General features: G+C 27.0%; 1 protein-coding gene across 2 annotated transcripts; it reads right to left on the reverse strand.

The window, feature by feature from the left end:
* Window positions 1–915: 915 nt before the first annotated feature.
* LOC120091465 (beta-glucosidase 12-like) lies at window positions 916–8,728 on the reverse strand. Of its 2 annotated transcripts, none has more exons than XM_090307208.1 (14): window positions 8,616–8,728; window positions 8,441–8,502; window positions 8,290–8,359; window positions 8,135–8,193; window positions 5,687–5,762; window positions 5,488–5,565; window positions 5,321–5,408; window positions 4,374–4,629; window positions 3,574–3,689; window positions 2,359–2,576; window positions 1,853–1,884; window positions 1,532–1,637; window positions 1,348–1,450; window positions 916–1,188 (listed from the first exon to the last, which is right to left on the reverse strand). In XM_090307208.1, exons 1-14 carry the CDS (start codon window positions 8,623–8,625, stop codon window positions 1,020–1,022), a joined length of 1,443 nt encoding a protein of 480 aa, XP_090163334.1. In that variant the 5' UTR covers window positions 8,626–8,728; the 3' UTR covers window positions 916–1,019. The 2 variants fall into 2 exon arrangements, with proteins under 2 accessions (XP_090163334.1, XP_090163335.1); XM_090307209.1 differs by having other exon boundaries at window positions 8,441–8,499; window positions 8,616–8,683.
* Window positions 8,729–16,471: the final 7,743 nt, after the last annotated feature.

The raw sequence follows: 16,471 nt of genomic DNA on the forward strand, positions 1-16,471 counted from the left end.
AATTTAATATGAATTGAATTCATATTAAAGCTATTGGTTAAAAAAATGTGTATTTGATTGATGCACATTAATACCATAGGTTATGAGATACATACAATTGAATATGATTCAAATGTAAACTAAATTAAATATTTGATATTTAATTTGATAATTATTTAATTGGAGAATTAAATAATTATTTAATTTAATTTAATTTAATTTAATTAATTGAATTAAAACTATAGGTTGTGCGATAGATGTTTCATTTAAATATGATTTAAATGAAATCATTAATTAAATAAGATTTAATTAAATATTAAATATTAATTTTTGATTAATTTATTCAACTTAAATTAACTAATTGATTTAATTTTAATTAAGAGTTAACTCCCACGTAGAAAGTTAACAGAAAGACGAGCCGATTTCCATGTTTCACTCTCTCTCTCTCCTTATCAAGACCTACAAAATGTATTGTTTTGTGTATTGAGAGTGATTCATCAAAAAGACCCACAAGAGCTTTATACCCTTTTGCTTCTCTAAAAAATTCTCCTTTTCTTTTTTGCAATTCAATTGGTTCCCACAAACCAATTTTACCTCAAGAATTCTCAGAGCATAGAGAAGTAATTCTTGTAGTGGTGTTGATTTCGATCAAAAGGAGAATTGGCCATTTCGCTTGAGTCGTCAACGAAAGTAAGAATTTCTTCTATTTTCTGTAGTTTTAATATAAAGCATGCTTAACCTAAGATCCAATTTTAAAGTAGGCTGAATTTTATTTTTGGTCTCTATAATTATTCTAGAATTTCCTAATGTGTATATTTAAAAAACTGGATAGTATTTGATAAAAAAAAAAAATGACTGCAATTGTGCATATTTCTTAAAATATATCGAGTACTATCAAAGCCGAGGAATAACAAGAATTTAAACCATACATTCGACTTCATAAGAGGTAATTATATATATCGATTACCATCGAGTTATTCACTAAATATTCTCTTGATGGAGTAAATACATATAGTTGAGGCTAATTTGTGAATCATCTTCTAAGTGATAAGGAAATTATGGAACCATTTTGCTGAATCCTTCGGGATTCTTTCCAAGTTGTTCTTGAAATCAACGTATATGAGACCAAAGCGTTCGGTATATCCACTTGCCCATTCAAAATTGTCCAGCAGTGACCATGCAAAATATCCTTTTACTCTTACTCCAGCCCTACATTTTTCATTGTCAACTACAAATATAAAATAAACTAGTACTAAATTTTATTGAGAAAAGATAGCTTAAAAATAATTTTATAAAGAAAGGCTACATAATCTCAAATAAATATAAAGGGAAAAAAATATATATTGCTTCATTCTAGACTTTACTTACTTGATTGATTCATTAACATTATAAAGATGATTGTGGTAGTATTTGATTCTATCCTCGTCGTTGATTAATTCGTACATTTGAGGGCTATCGTAGTCGAAACATCCTATGAGGTAAAATGTAATTAAATGATAAAAACATCGAATATAAGAATTAATACATATATAAAAAGTTAATTTTTCAATACCATTTTCTGTGAGGTAGATAATTGGATTTTTGTAATTGTTCTTTATATATATCAATATATCTTTTAATCCTTGTGGATAAGCTGCAAGCCACGATGATGCTCCAACCTATAATCAAATAAAGGATTATTTTCAAATATAGAAAAATAAATCAAATGTTTATCAATATAGTAAAATATCACTGTCTAGAGTCTATCACAGATAGATTGTGATATTTTGTTATATTTAAAAATATTATCAAAACAATTTTTCTAAAATAAATTCATTTTATTGTTAAAATACAACATGCATCGTTAAAGATATACAATTTATAGATGGATTACCTTTTGACCAATTGGGATTTCGTCACGTTCATCTGCGACACAAATATTTTATTCAAAGCCCGAGTACAGAGAATATTATGAATAAGATATTTATGGGTAAATTGCAAAAACCACCCTTAAACTACGTTGGTAGTTGCAATTTTGTCTTTAAACTTTAAATTTTAAAAATTTAACCCTTAAACTTATACAAATGTTAAATTAGACCTTCAAATTTATAAAATTGTATAAATCGTAATAATTCTACCATTATTGTAAGACTAAGGGTCTAATTTTAACACTTCTAAAAGTTTGGAAGTTTAATTTTTACAATTAAAAGTTTTAGAGTGTTACTTCAGATGTGGTTTTTGCAATTTGCTCAAAATTTTATTAAGAATAGGTTTGGAAAGTCATACTAATTAGCTTTTAAGTTATTTTTTTTTAGATCACCAAACATTTAGAAGATATAATCCAACATATGATTGCATGATTGGTATAAAATGACAATATAAGTTTGAAACTACACATACTTGTAAGAGTAGCACATAAATTAGTCAAATAGCTTGGCTTTGGAATGGCTTCATTGGAGTTGTCCTTTGCATATTTAACTGTATAGTAATTTATTCCAATAAAATCAAAGGATTCTATTATCAGAATAGCCTCTTCTTCTGTGAATTTCGGCAATCTTTCCTTCACAATCTCTCTCATAATGGGAGGATAATCTCCATAGATTAGTGGATGCAAGAACCTATACCATGCATTTTTTTTTTTTAACAATAATTAATAAACATAAAATTTTAACACTTTAGGCCCCGTTTTTTCTTTTAATGAAATTCACGTTTCTTTTATTTAGTATTTCTTTAGTATAATTTTCATATTTTTTTAAACAAACATGTGAATGTTTAATATTAAAAACAGACTAATTTTTTTAAAACTAAACAAAGTAATGTTTCAAATTTTATTTAATTTGTTTCTGAAATTTGACAAAAGAATTTTAATGTTTCTTTAATAAAAATGAAAAATCATTGTAATGAAAAAATTTGTGAATAAAATGACCGCAAATTTTCAAAACAAAAAAAATTAATTAAACCTAATGATTTTGCTTTTTTGCTTTTTTTTTTTTTTTTTTAAATTTATGTCTCCTCTTAATTTTCAATTATAGGTGTGTACATTTTTTTTTTAATAGAAACACTTAAACTCCCAATGAAATGATTCTAAAAACAAAGTAAATTTTTGCAAACTATTTTCTTTTTAGTTTTCAAAACATAGCTTAGGTTTTAAAAATATTAGTAAAGAGTGAGACACAGATAATAGAAAAATTTATGATAAATAGAACTAATGTCTATAAACTTAATTATTAATAATAAAAAATAAAAAATTAAGGTCCATTTGATAACCATTTGAATTTTGATTTTTGTTTTAAAAAATTAGGCCATAGACATTACTTTCACTTCTAAATTTCATTATTTGTTATTTGCTTTTTATTAATGGTTTAAAAAACCAAGCCAAAATTTGAAAACTAAAAAGAATAGTTTTAAATTTTTTTTTGTTCTTTTGAAATTTGGCTAATAATTTAGTCATTGTAGTCAAGAAAGATCAAATCATTCTAAAAAATAGGGATGAAATAAGTTTACTTTTCAAAACCAAAAATAAAAAATAAAATGATTACCAAGATCTAAATAATTATAAAACAAGGTCTAAATGATTATTCAACGAAGCGTTAATGTTATAATTAATTTACTAACCAACCAAGAGAAAAATCTAGAGCCCGACTTGTTGCCGTTTTATCTGCTTCACTATCTGAATATGGGACATACCATTTTCCCAGCAATGTGATTCCAATTACACCTTTTTGTTGTGCCTGAAAATCACACATTAAGGTCTTGTTTGACTACTATTTAGACTCGTTTGATAATAATTTTATTTTTTATTTTAATTTTTAAAAATTAAGTATATTTACTCTTAATTTTTAAAAACTAAAAATTAAATGGTTTTTAAATTACGAGACCTTCATTTTTTATTTTTTATTTTTGAAAATCTATAAGTTTATAAAACATTATAAGTTCTTTTGACTTTTTATTTTACATTTTAGGGAAGTTTTCAAACTTAATGCTAAGTTTTGAATTCTGGAAAAAAAAAATAGAAACTTTTTTTTTTTTTAATTTTCGAAAATTGGTTTCAAATTTTAATTTTTTTTTTAGAAAAGATGAAAAGTTATTGAAAAAAAATTGTCCAAAAACAAGCCAGAAATAATTCTTATTGGAAGGGAAAAAAAACTCTCGAGTGTTAAAATTTAAGTTTGATGTCAATTTAGTCTCTAAGATTTTAAAATGGACTATTTAGATGTGAGACTTGAAAAATAACTTTATATGGTCTCTACATCCACTTGAGATTATGTATGGTGGTGCTTAAATTGTTGATTGTACTTTGTTTGCTTTGGCATAGTAATATAAATTGTTTATTTGTTTAAATAAACATCAAATTCAAATTTTATGGACCAAAGACTATATATATATATATATTTTGTTCCAGATAGAAATAAAACTTGATATTTTTTCTTGTAGATCTCGATGCTAGTTGTATGAGCAAGAAGTTGGTTATGCGCAATAATGTATGGTTCAGTCCCAGAGTCTCCTCTAAGTGAATCAAATGAATATTGGGAACAATGATTGCATGGTGCATATTCGTCTTTCACAGTACTCCTATTGATGAATACGTATGATTCATTTAGGGTTATCCAATGCTTCACTCTATCTCCGAATTCCTTGAAGCAGAGCTCCGCATAATCTTGAAAATCATTTCTACAAATTAAAAATTTTACAATTATATAAATCTCTTCTGAACATTATATTTTAGTTAAAAATTGTAGTCTTTTAATTTTACATCAATGATTTTTTTTAAAATATGGTTGCTTGTTAATAATTTTTGGAGTGCAACTAAAGTCTCACATTGACTATGAAAAGTGAACATCATAAAAATATAAGTGAGAACAACTATCTGTAATAGTGTGAATCCTTTAATTTTGAGTGAAACAAAAAACAAAATCATAAAATCTTATGTTGAAAGTATATGATATAACGATGCATAATGAAGATTTTGTGGAGATTCATGGCCTTTAATGATAATTTATGGGTATTATTTTAATTTATGCATTGAATGGTGATATAATGTTTGTTTAAGAAAACAAAAATCATAATAAAGAAACGAAGAGATCAAACAAGCACAATTTTCAAAAAAAAAAAAAAAAAATCGAATATCAATCAAATTTGGCCTAATTTTTTTGTAATGCATTGCTTTATTATGAATCATTGTTGAATATCTTTTAATATAAACTTTAATCATTTGAGTCCACCTATGTTTGGTTTAATTATGAAAGTGTTTGATTTTGAAAATAAGTCATCTTCTAAATAATTGAAGCATTTGACAACTACTCAAAATAATTTATTTTAAACCGTTTTTTTCGATTACGAGAATCATAAAAATTTGACTTACATAATTTGATAACTCATGAAGCCGTGATATTCATCTTGTAAAGATTGGGGAAGATCCCAATGGAAAAGTGTGACAAAGGGTTGGATACCTAAACACATCATATTATATAGTTATTCAACAATAAAATAGCTAACACTAGACAATCAAATTATTGAAATAACATCTACCATTTTCAATAACTTCATTGATCACATTGTTATAGTACTCGATTCCTTTCTCGTTCACACCCCCACTAAGCTTTCCCTCTGTAAATAATAGTCAATTAGTTAATAAAGTATATTCTAACAATATTGATATATCAAATGAAATGTTTTATTAATTTAATTGACTATACTATCTTTATTTCATAGCAACGTAACTCCTTACTTGGCAAAATTCTCGACCAAGCGATTGAGAATCTGTAAGCATTAAAACCCATTTGTTTTATAATCGCCACATCTTCCTACAATATTACCAAGAATTTATCAATAGTTTCAACATAATATCTTTAACGTGTTAGGTAGATTTAATTCTCTCTTGTTTTGTTCCACAAAAAAGCCAAAATAATTCAAGTAAGCAAGGCAATTTAACGTGTGAGATAGAGATTTGATCCTTAAATGATCATATTATATTAAATATTTGGGTGTTCATAGGTTGAATGGGGTTGGATTGAAACACCTTTTAAACTGAACCCAATTGATCGGGTGGGAAGCTGAGAACATAACTACACAAGATAAAATTCATTATTTCCCCGTTAACGTATGTAGATGAGTAGTTTCTTTTAGTGTTAATTTTAGGTTTTGAACAATGGGTCCCGCTGTCTCAATGAGAGAGACTTTGTTTATGGTTGGATAAAAAAAAAATCATTTATTAGAGCATCAATGGTGCTTAAGGACAAAGAGGTAATTATAGAAGTAAAACGATAATTAGACTCAGTTGTAATTATGAAGAACTCGTGAATGATTGACTTACTTGTAATGGTTGTATTCATGGACGCAACATGTTATGTAGTGCATAAGAGTATAGCTACAAGTCTATAGTGGTTTGCTCATAGTTAATTAATGTTGATTAATTTAATTAACATCAGATCATTGAACTTATAGTTTGTAGGGTCATAAGGTCCTTTACTAACTTACAACGGATTAATAAGAACCCGAAATTTTGAAATAATAATTTCAATTGTTCAAATTGATTTAGAGAAACATATATTAATTATATACAATTAACAATTAATATAAAGTATAATGGGTATATATTATGGAATAATTAATAATATCAAATTAAAATAAATAGGATTTATATTAAAACTATGGATAAGAGTTAATATGAATAAGATTTATATTAAAACTATAGATTATGTGAAATATGTATTTGGATATGATTCAAATGTTTAATAAAATATTAGAAATTTAATTTAAATTTGATATACTTCAATAAATTAAATTGATATCTTCTCTGTAAAGGGAGTGGGAGAGAGGGAGAGTGCTTCCCACTCTATGTTTAATAACAGAGAAGGTCTCTGCATTTGGGCCACCATCTCTCTAAATTCATCTTTTCCCAGAAGAAAAAACACCCTTCCCTTTCTATTCTGGTAAAAGAAAAGGCTCTCATAAGTTGATTCTTGTCAAGAGAATAGTCGGAAAGATTCCTTTCTTGGAGGTGTCACTATACGTGGAAAAAAAACTTATTTTACAGTTCGAGAAGGCTAGAAGAAGTTTTTTGTTTTTTTTTTTTTTTAAGATAGTCTTCAAAGGTAATTCTCAACCCAACTTTGTGCTTAGCCTAGAATTTTATACAATATGCTTTGTATGTTGTTTTTAATTCTGTACTGTCTTATCCTTTTAAATAAAAAACAAAAACGATAAATCGCTTCCAAATCCAATTACCCAGTCATGAAATATTTAGGTTATTTTTTTTTTCTAAAGATATGCAATTAAAATGTGAGGTGGGGAATCGAATCTCAAACTTCGAAGTCGATAGTACAAACACTATACTAATCGAGTTACGCTCTTGTTGGCTAATATTTAGGTTAGTTTGGTTTGAGTTTAGTAGAATCATTTATGATTTGTTGCAAGTAAGATGTTAATATATATATATATATATATATATTTATTTAATAATTATCATTCACATATTGAATTAAAATTAACAATTCAATTTTAATTTATATGATGATTTTTTTTCTTTTCAAAATGTTAAAAAATTATTTTTAAATATTCTTAAAAGTTGTTAAAGAATAAATATCATATCCAAAAAAAATTGTGAAATTAAGTAAAATTTTAATGAATATATATACGTAATTATATTATAAGTAAAAAGAATGTGCACTTTTAAAATTTATTAATAAGATTAAATTGGTTTGAGCGATTTTAGATGAACATAAAAAAAACCAACTAAATCCACAAAATTGTCATTTATTTGAATCCAATTTAACCCAAATTATACGAATTAGATTTGATTGATCCGACCTTTGAAGTTTTTAAATGCCCCTATTAGCTAGAATATCTAAAACAATGATGCCAGCCAACATTCTAGTCTTTTCTTTATTTTTCATTTTTTCTCTTTAAAAAACTTTTCAAATTCAATATTACTTCTAAAGTTTGCATTTGGTAGTATTTTTGTCCCTCCCTCAAAGGTATTAACTTTAATGAAAATTAGATAACAGATAGATAACAAATGCGATTAAATACAAACATTGGGATAAATTTGTTGAGTTTTAAAACTCAAAGAATCCAAATGCAACCTATTTCAAATCTCAAAAATTAAAAGTGTAGTTTTTTTTTTTTAATAAAAAAATTGCTCTACATATTATATTTTGGTATTAATTTTACAAACCTTATAACGATGATATGAATCAACAGCTACATCTCCATCGTGGCCATCTATAATTTTCTCTACAATGACACAAATATAATGACACTTGGTTAGGTTATATATAATGAATGATAATAATGATTTGAATTTAAGAGTCAAGTGATGAAGAGAGAAACCTGGGTGTGTGTGAGTGAAGGTATCCCAAATACTTGGTCCTTTCCCATCCTCAAAAGCACCACCTTCAGTCTAAATAAAATGACCATAATCATCATACAAAATCAAACCTCATTTTTTTATAAAATAGAAACAATACAACTTTCTTTTCACCTGGTAAGCAGAAGATGCTGTGCCAAATACAAAATCTCCAGGAAAACAGCTTCTCTTCACTACTAAATAAAATGGAAGAATACATTCACTCAAAGAAATTAGTAAAAATTTGAAATTTATATACATTATCAAAAAAAATTTTAAAAAAAAATTCAATCGAGAGAAGTTATATAACCTGAATCCATAGATCAGCAATGTTAGGAGAAGCAACTTTTATGGAACACTAACCTTTTTATCTCTTTTTCTATTTAAAGAGACGAGAGGTTAAATAGGTAGCTTGCATTAGAGTTAATTTCGATTTTTTACTAAATATTCATTTTCAATCTTTAGTGTTCATCTATCAATTAAAAGTAATATATTATGCAATGAAAATTTGAAAGTATTTTTAATAATGATGAAAAAATAGTGAAGCTTAATTAATTATAATTATTTTAATTATTTTAAATTAACAATTAAGACTGAAAGTGAGTATTTAGGTTAAAAATCGAGGAAAAAAGTGTAAATCTTCAAATTTAAACATCAAATTAAAACAAAACTCATATTTCAAGGGTAAAATTTTAAATAACACAAAAATCAAATGAAGACTAAAAAAATTAGACACCAAAAATATATTTTTTTCATTGACTAGAATTTTTTGTTTAAGAGATAGAATTAAAAAAATGCAATCTAATTAAGTAATTAATTAATCTTGAATTACTTTTAATTAATTATTAAATATCAATATATTATTTAGATTTAATAAATTTAAACGGATATATTTAAAGTTAAACTTTTGTGTTATCAATTATTTAATATAAAATTATATTATTAATTATTAATATTCTAATTAATTTATAGAAAATTATTTCAAATGGTAAAACTGTTGAAAATATATTTACAAGATATAGCAAAATTTTAGAACTAACGTTGATGGACACTCATAGTCCAACAATATCACTGATAGACACTAATTGAAGTCTATTAGTGTCTATCAGCATCGATCATGGATAGTTTTAAAATTTTGTTATATTTTGTAAATATTTTATTTTATTGTTCTATGTGGCCCTAATTTATACTTAAATAATTTTAAATTAGTAATTAAATTAAATCATTTGATTATCAATGTTACTTTTAGTTAAGATTTAAAGTAATTGTTTCTTTCGTTATAACTAACAAAGATTTTTTTTTTTTTTTTTTTTTTGATAACTAACAACATAACTTCAATATAAAGATGTCGTACGTTTGGTGTAGAAGATATTGTGTAAATAAAGAAAAATATCAATTTCTACACTTAAACTTTAAACATTGTATCCATTAAAATCGTGAACTAATAATTATCTTAATTTAAAATTTGAATTTTAGAAGGTGTATCAATTTACATCGTCCTTTCAGATTTCATTCGAAAAATGTCATGTGAAATTTATAATAGATTTAATTTTAACTTCTAAATTGTCATAAATGAATCGATTTAGACCATCTTATTAAGATTATCTTTAAAAATTACAATAAATTGGTTCTTGTACATATGCAAACTTCTTCAAATATTGCAACCAAATTGACTTTTCATTTTTGTACAGCTTGGTAGCAACATTCGTATCTAATATGGAGTATCATTCCTTTTTGATACATATATATGGAATATCATTTTGATATTAAAATGCTTGTTTTATTCCATAGAGAAAAAGTTGACATTAGCACTGTGAAAATTGATATTTGACTGAATAATTTCCGGTATGAAACTTGAGATCCGGTATGAAACTTGAGATTTACATAGGGAATTTATAAAACGGACGATAATCTAATTATAGCCCGGTAACCCAATTATAGCCTAAATACATAAATTAAGACCTAAACATCTCAACACCCTCCCTCAAACTCAATGTGATAGAAACAACTTGAGTTTGCAAGTAGATAAGCTGAAACAACTAGATGACAAAAGCTGAAGAAGCAATTCTGAATCAAAATACGGTAGATCTAGGCGGGAAGCAGAAACCCATGAAGAATTGGAACACAGAGAACTTCTACGTTGGAAACAGGAACTCACGAACTTTTAGATTGGAAACAGAGACCTTCATAAAAATTTACTTCTGAGCTGAAAACAGAGATCTAGGAATGCCAAATTTGAAAACGGAACAGAACAGAGCTAAAACCCATTAATAAAGACACCAAAACTAGGCTTGACTGAACCAAACTAAAACTAGGTTGTCAGAAGCAAAGCATTGAGTGGGTTCGGATTCTGTTTTGTGTCAGATCTAGGCGAGCATCGACTGAGGGAGCATCGAGGGAGTGAGCATCGAGTAGGTGAGCATTGAGTGAGGCATCGAGGATTGAGTTCTGGATCGGATTGAGTTCTTCACAATGGGGATCATCGAGTGGTTTTGTTTTGGGGCAGATTTGGGCGAGCATCGAGTGGGGAGCATCTAAGATGCGGAAGAGAGGCTGGGCAACAACAGATTTGGGCAGATGTGGAGCAAATTGGAGATGGATTAGTGTGTAGATCTAACTTCGTCAATCGGTCGTCGATGGAGGAAGAGATCAAATAACAACGATGACCGAAGAATAGAGAACTTTAGAGATTAGGCTCTGATACCATGTGAAAAACTGATATTTGACTGAATAATTTTTTGTATATACCTTGAGATTTACATCGAAAATTTATAGAAAGGACAATAACCTAATTATAGTCCGATAACCCAATTATAGCCTAAATACATAAATTAAGGCCTAAATATCTCAACAAGCAACTTTACTTTCTTTTTACGGATATTTTTCCATTTGGCTGGTTATCAAATTACTTTCACCATCTCTTGGAAGTTAACCATTCCCAATAAAATGTTAGTTACAGTATCATTTTAATCCAAATATTTTGTTATTTATTGTCTAATTTCAATCATCTTATTTTAAATAGATCTTAAATTTAGTCCTTCACAGTTAATCTTTACCAAAATTTGGTTAAATAATATTAATAATTTTCGCACAAAAAAATACAATATATTAATATATTTTCAAAGTTTGTATTAAAATGCTATTAAATAACAAAAAAAAAATGTTTTAAGAATGGCGATAAACTAGCATTTGGGATTAAATTTAAGATTTATTGAAAGTATACGGACTAAAATCAAACGATTGAAAATACTGGAACTAAATCTAGACAATTTATAATATAAGGAAGTAAATTAATTAGCTTTTGAAGTATAGAGACCAAAATAATATTTTTAATCTAAAATATTTCAATATATAATTTATAATTATTATTTGTTTAGGGCACTGAGTTGGTTATTATAGCCTGTGAATTATAGTAGTCAATGGGTTATAATAGTACGTTAATATTTGGGATATAGATTATTTTTGTTTGGCTTATAATAGCTTTTGTTTAGAGTGTAAACTACTTTTGTTCGAATAAGAAATAATAACCACTATAGCAAAGAAGAAAAGAGAAGATGATTGTAAAATAGTAAATAATGTAGCAAATAGTAAGTACTATAAAAAAGAGGATATTCAAATAGTAATTACTATACATAATTGTTGGGTTATATTCAAATACTATAGTTGTACACACTACTATTATATTTGGTGCCTCAAACATATAGTGTGCTGTAATAACCCATTCCACTAACCTCTATTTGGTGTCCCAAACTATTCCTTAACTTTTGGCTGGACAATTGTTTTTTATTATAGGACTACAGTTTTCTTTTTTAAGTTATTGAAGATTAAATTAGCCCTAATTTTAATTTTGTGTTTTGTGCTAGTTCCATGTTTACAATTCTAAATTTGATATATTAAAAAAAATTTACGGATGTAATAAGCACAAAATTTAAATTCTAAAATTATTTTCGGTGTAAAATCAATTTACATCTAATAGATTGTTTAGATTTTGATTTTTTTTTTTTTAATTTGTTATGACATATAGATATATAATTGAAAATTTAGAAACTTATTCAACAACCTAAAGTTGAAACTTATTGATTTAATAGGCACTTTCATAATTTTAAAAATCGAATATATACAAAAACTTAAATTAATATACACTTACTTTTGTTTAACATTAATCAAATAAGAAGGTCAAAATTCACCAACCTTATTTAAAGTGAGCCACAAACATTAGATGTTAATGCTAAAATTGAAAGTGAGTGTTTAATATTTAGTAAAAATTAATCAATGTTAAACGAGTCAATCCTAAAATTTATGAACCAATTTGAAATAAAATAAAATCTCAATGGTAAAATTGTAATATTTTGATACTAGGATTGAATTAAAATCAAACTCAAAATTTAATAACTAAAAAAAAAAAAAAAGTAACTTTTGAAATGTATCCAAAACTTAACAAACACAAAAACTATTCTTTTTTTTTTCTAAAGTAGATAATGAAAAGGTGATGCAGAAAGAGAAATGAAAATGGAAAGGATGGGAGATTGGAAGAGAATGAGATAACCTCTTTTATGTATAGGAATATTAATATATTCCCATTTTTTGTTTTGATTCTTTGACATTTATTCCCATGGTCATTTGGCAAAAAATCTTTAGCCAAACCATCTATTAAAGTAAAGCGGGCAAAGTTCATGTTAATCTATTCTCTTTTTGAAAATTAGAGGTTTTTACTTACCAAAGTTGTTTAAATTTTCATCTTCTTCACCTATTAGCTCATCATGATTTTAAATAAACCTATCTAGTTTTCATATACTCTAGTGTCATACACCAGTCATCAAACATCAAAACATTCAAGAAAGTAATATATCAATTAAGATGTTTGAAACAACTCACTAAAAGTACCCTAACCTGCATTCTTTTACCTAGGGACTCATATATAGTCATTTCCTAGGCGTCTTAATTGATCACAGTAGATGTATTTTTACCCCTATCTATGCATACACATTACAAATTTAATTTTCACACTATTTTTTTAAGGGACAGTTGCAAATATAGATATTAGAGCCAAAATATTAACAAATATAACTAATGTAAAAAAAAAAATTACAAATATGACCAAATTTAAATAGTCTATTAGTGATAGATTATATTATTGGTAGGAGTCTATCAGTGATAAACCATATCACTGGTAAGAGTCTATCAACGATAGAAGTCTATCACTGATAGACTTGGCTATATTTGCAACTTTTTTTAAATGATGTTATATACTTTGTTATTATTCTTAAAAATGCTACCATTTGTAATTACCCTTTTTTAAATGATATTCATGTTGGGTTTTATACCCTAAAACTTGTTGTTAGTAAATGTAAATAGTTGACTTCATCAATAAAGAGTTACCGATGTTATTCCAATAAGTGCTATTAATTGTGTTGTATGTGTTTTATCTTAAAAACTCTAAATCCAATAAACTAACATTCTAGGTTGTCTTATGTGTCTTGAATTATATGTAGATATATACATGGATTAATGTTCAAGATACAACCTAAAGGGTTTATAGTATAGGGATAAGGCTGGGTACCTTATCTTAGTCACACTATGGATATGACTTACATTTTATTTGATATAAATGAAATGATCTAACGCGGTTGTGTAGGTGACATGTGAGTGTGGGTATCCTATGTAATGAGTTTGCATAAGACTGAACTATGAATAGTAACCACTAGATGTAACACTATTTACTAGTTAGGTTTTTATTTCAATAAGATGACCTAGCCAACTTAGTCTTAATTCTTAATGTATTATGAACTCCTGTTCACGAGTGATTGCCCTTGGATTTGTATGTGTGAGAGTGGCCAGTTTACCAACTTAATATGCCTACTATTTTGGGGACAGGATCAAGTGGGAAGTTGGAAACATAATAATACAAAATGGATTTCACTCATTCCCAATTTTAGGGTAAGTAGATGAGTGTTCTCATAAGTGGTGTCTTTGGGACTTAAACAAAAGGCCCTACCCTTTCATTGGCCTACAAGGGATTTATGGTTAATGGTTGGACTATAAACAAGTTGTTCACTAGAGGAGCATTGGTACTTAAGGATATAGAGGTAACCTAGGGTTAAAATGATAATTTGACCCAGTTGGTATTATGAACATTCGTAAAGGACTAACTTGCTATTATTGGTCTATATCCATGGACATAGAAATATATCTGCAATGAGAAGAGTGCGTTTTGAATCTTTTGTGGAGTGTATATGCAGTTAACGAATATTAATTAATTTGGATAATGAGTTTAGCTAATTAGTCTCATATTGTTGGAGCTTTTGATATATAGGTGCATGAGGTCCCCTTTCTAGCTCTTAAAAGGGAATTGAGGTATCTATGTCTTTAATAAAGTTTGAAATGTGCAAATTCACTTAGGGGAAGAATATAATGTATATTGATATATTATTATATAAAGTTTATATTTAAATTAAAAGAACTTAGTTTTGAATATGATTCAAGATTATTCATGAGAGATTAAATATTTGAAGGAGTTCAAATAGTAATTTAATATGAATTGGATTCATATTAAAACTATAGGTTAAAAATTAATGTGTATTTGATGCACTTTAATACCATAAGTTATGAGTGAAATACAATTGAATATAATTCAAATATAGGTTAAATTAAATATTTGATATTTAATTTGGTAATTATTTAATTGGAAAATTAAATAATTATTTAATTTAATTTAATTAACTGAAATAAAACTAGAAGTTGTGTATAAAACTAGAAGTTGTGTGAGAGATGTTTCATTTAAATATGATTTAAATGAAATCATTAATTAAATAAGATTTAATTAAATGTTAATTATTAAATTAATTAATTTGTTTAGTTTTAATTAAGAGTTAACTCTCACATAAAGAGTTAATAGAAACATGGAATGATTCCCACGTTTCACTCGTTCTCTCTATCCTTAATCAAAACCTGCAAAACATATTGTTTTACGTGTATGAGTGATTCATCCAAAAAGACATAGAAGAGTTTTGTACCTTTTACTTATCTAAAAAAGTCTCCTTTTCTTTTTTCCAAATCAATTGGTTCCCACAAATCAATTTTACCTCAATAATTATTAGAGCATAGGGAGGTAACTCTTGTAGTAGTGTTGATTTCGATCAAAGGGAGAATTGGTCATTTCGCCTGAGTTGTCAACGAAAGTAAGAGTTTCTTCCATTTTTAGTACTTTTAATTTAAAGCATGATTAAACTAACATTGAATTTTACAGTAGACTGAATTTTGGTTTTGGTCTCTGTAATTATCCTGGAATTTCCCAGTGTGCTAGTATTTCAAAATATGTAAAACTAATAATGAGTAATGGTCCTATATGTGTTCTTCCGTTGCGTTAGGGCTTTCACCCCTACAATTTGTATTAGAGTCATCTTGTAGTATTAATTTTGGTTTCTGAAATTTTTTCTGGGTTTTCTGTGGGATTAATTGCATTTTGAATGTAAATTTTTTTGCGAATAAATGTTTACGGTAATTTATAGCCATAGATTTTCATGATTTTTATTTGATCAATCTGTAAAGGCCCTTATGTTTTTTTGCATTTAATCATAAAATTTGAAATCTTCTGTAAGTCCATGTCTAGAATTAGGGCTGAATTGATGAAGATTGAGACTCATTTTGGCCAAAATGAAGAATAGTTGAAGAAACTGCCCAGAAATGCATTCTGGTGTCACAACGATGCAATGCTTCTCATGGCGTTGCAACACTAAGACAATGTGATGATAGGGCTGCATTATGCGCGGTTCATCTACGGTTCAGTATGATTCGATCCGGTTTAGCTTGTTCAAAGTGGTTTGGTTCAGTTTTGCACTGGGTTAGCTTAGTTCGTGGTTTTGGGGTCCGATTCGAAGTAGTTCGGGTCAGTTCGAGTTGGTCTGGTTCGGTTCTGGAATGGCAGAAGCTTATTTTAGGGTAAAAATGGCATAAATGTAATTTATCGCTTTATTTTTGTAACATCCCGAGTGTTTGTAATTTAAAATTCAATATTTTTGTAATATTTGAGAACATTTTTGTTAATTTTGAAATTTGGATTTTACGTTGCATTAATTCGATTTTTAAGTTAGGATGTTTTCTTGATTTGTTACGTGCTTGTATAAGAGTTATATAAATAGTAGCAATGAATGAACAATGCATGACACA

Source organism: Benincasa hispida, chromosome 11 (assembly GCF_027475165.1).
Source record: "Benincasa hispida cultivar pf3 chromosome 11, pf3_genome.v1.1, whole genome shotgun sequence".
NCBI classification, from domain to species: Eukaryota; Viridiplantae; Streptophyta; class Magnoliopsida; order Cucurbitales; family Cucurbitaceae; genus Benincasa; species Benincasa hispida.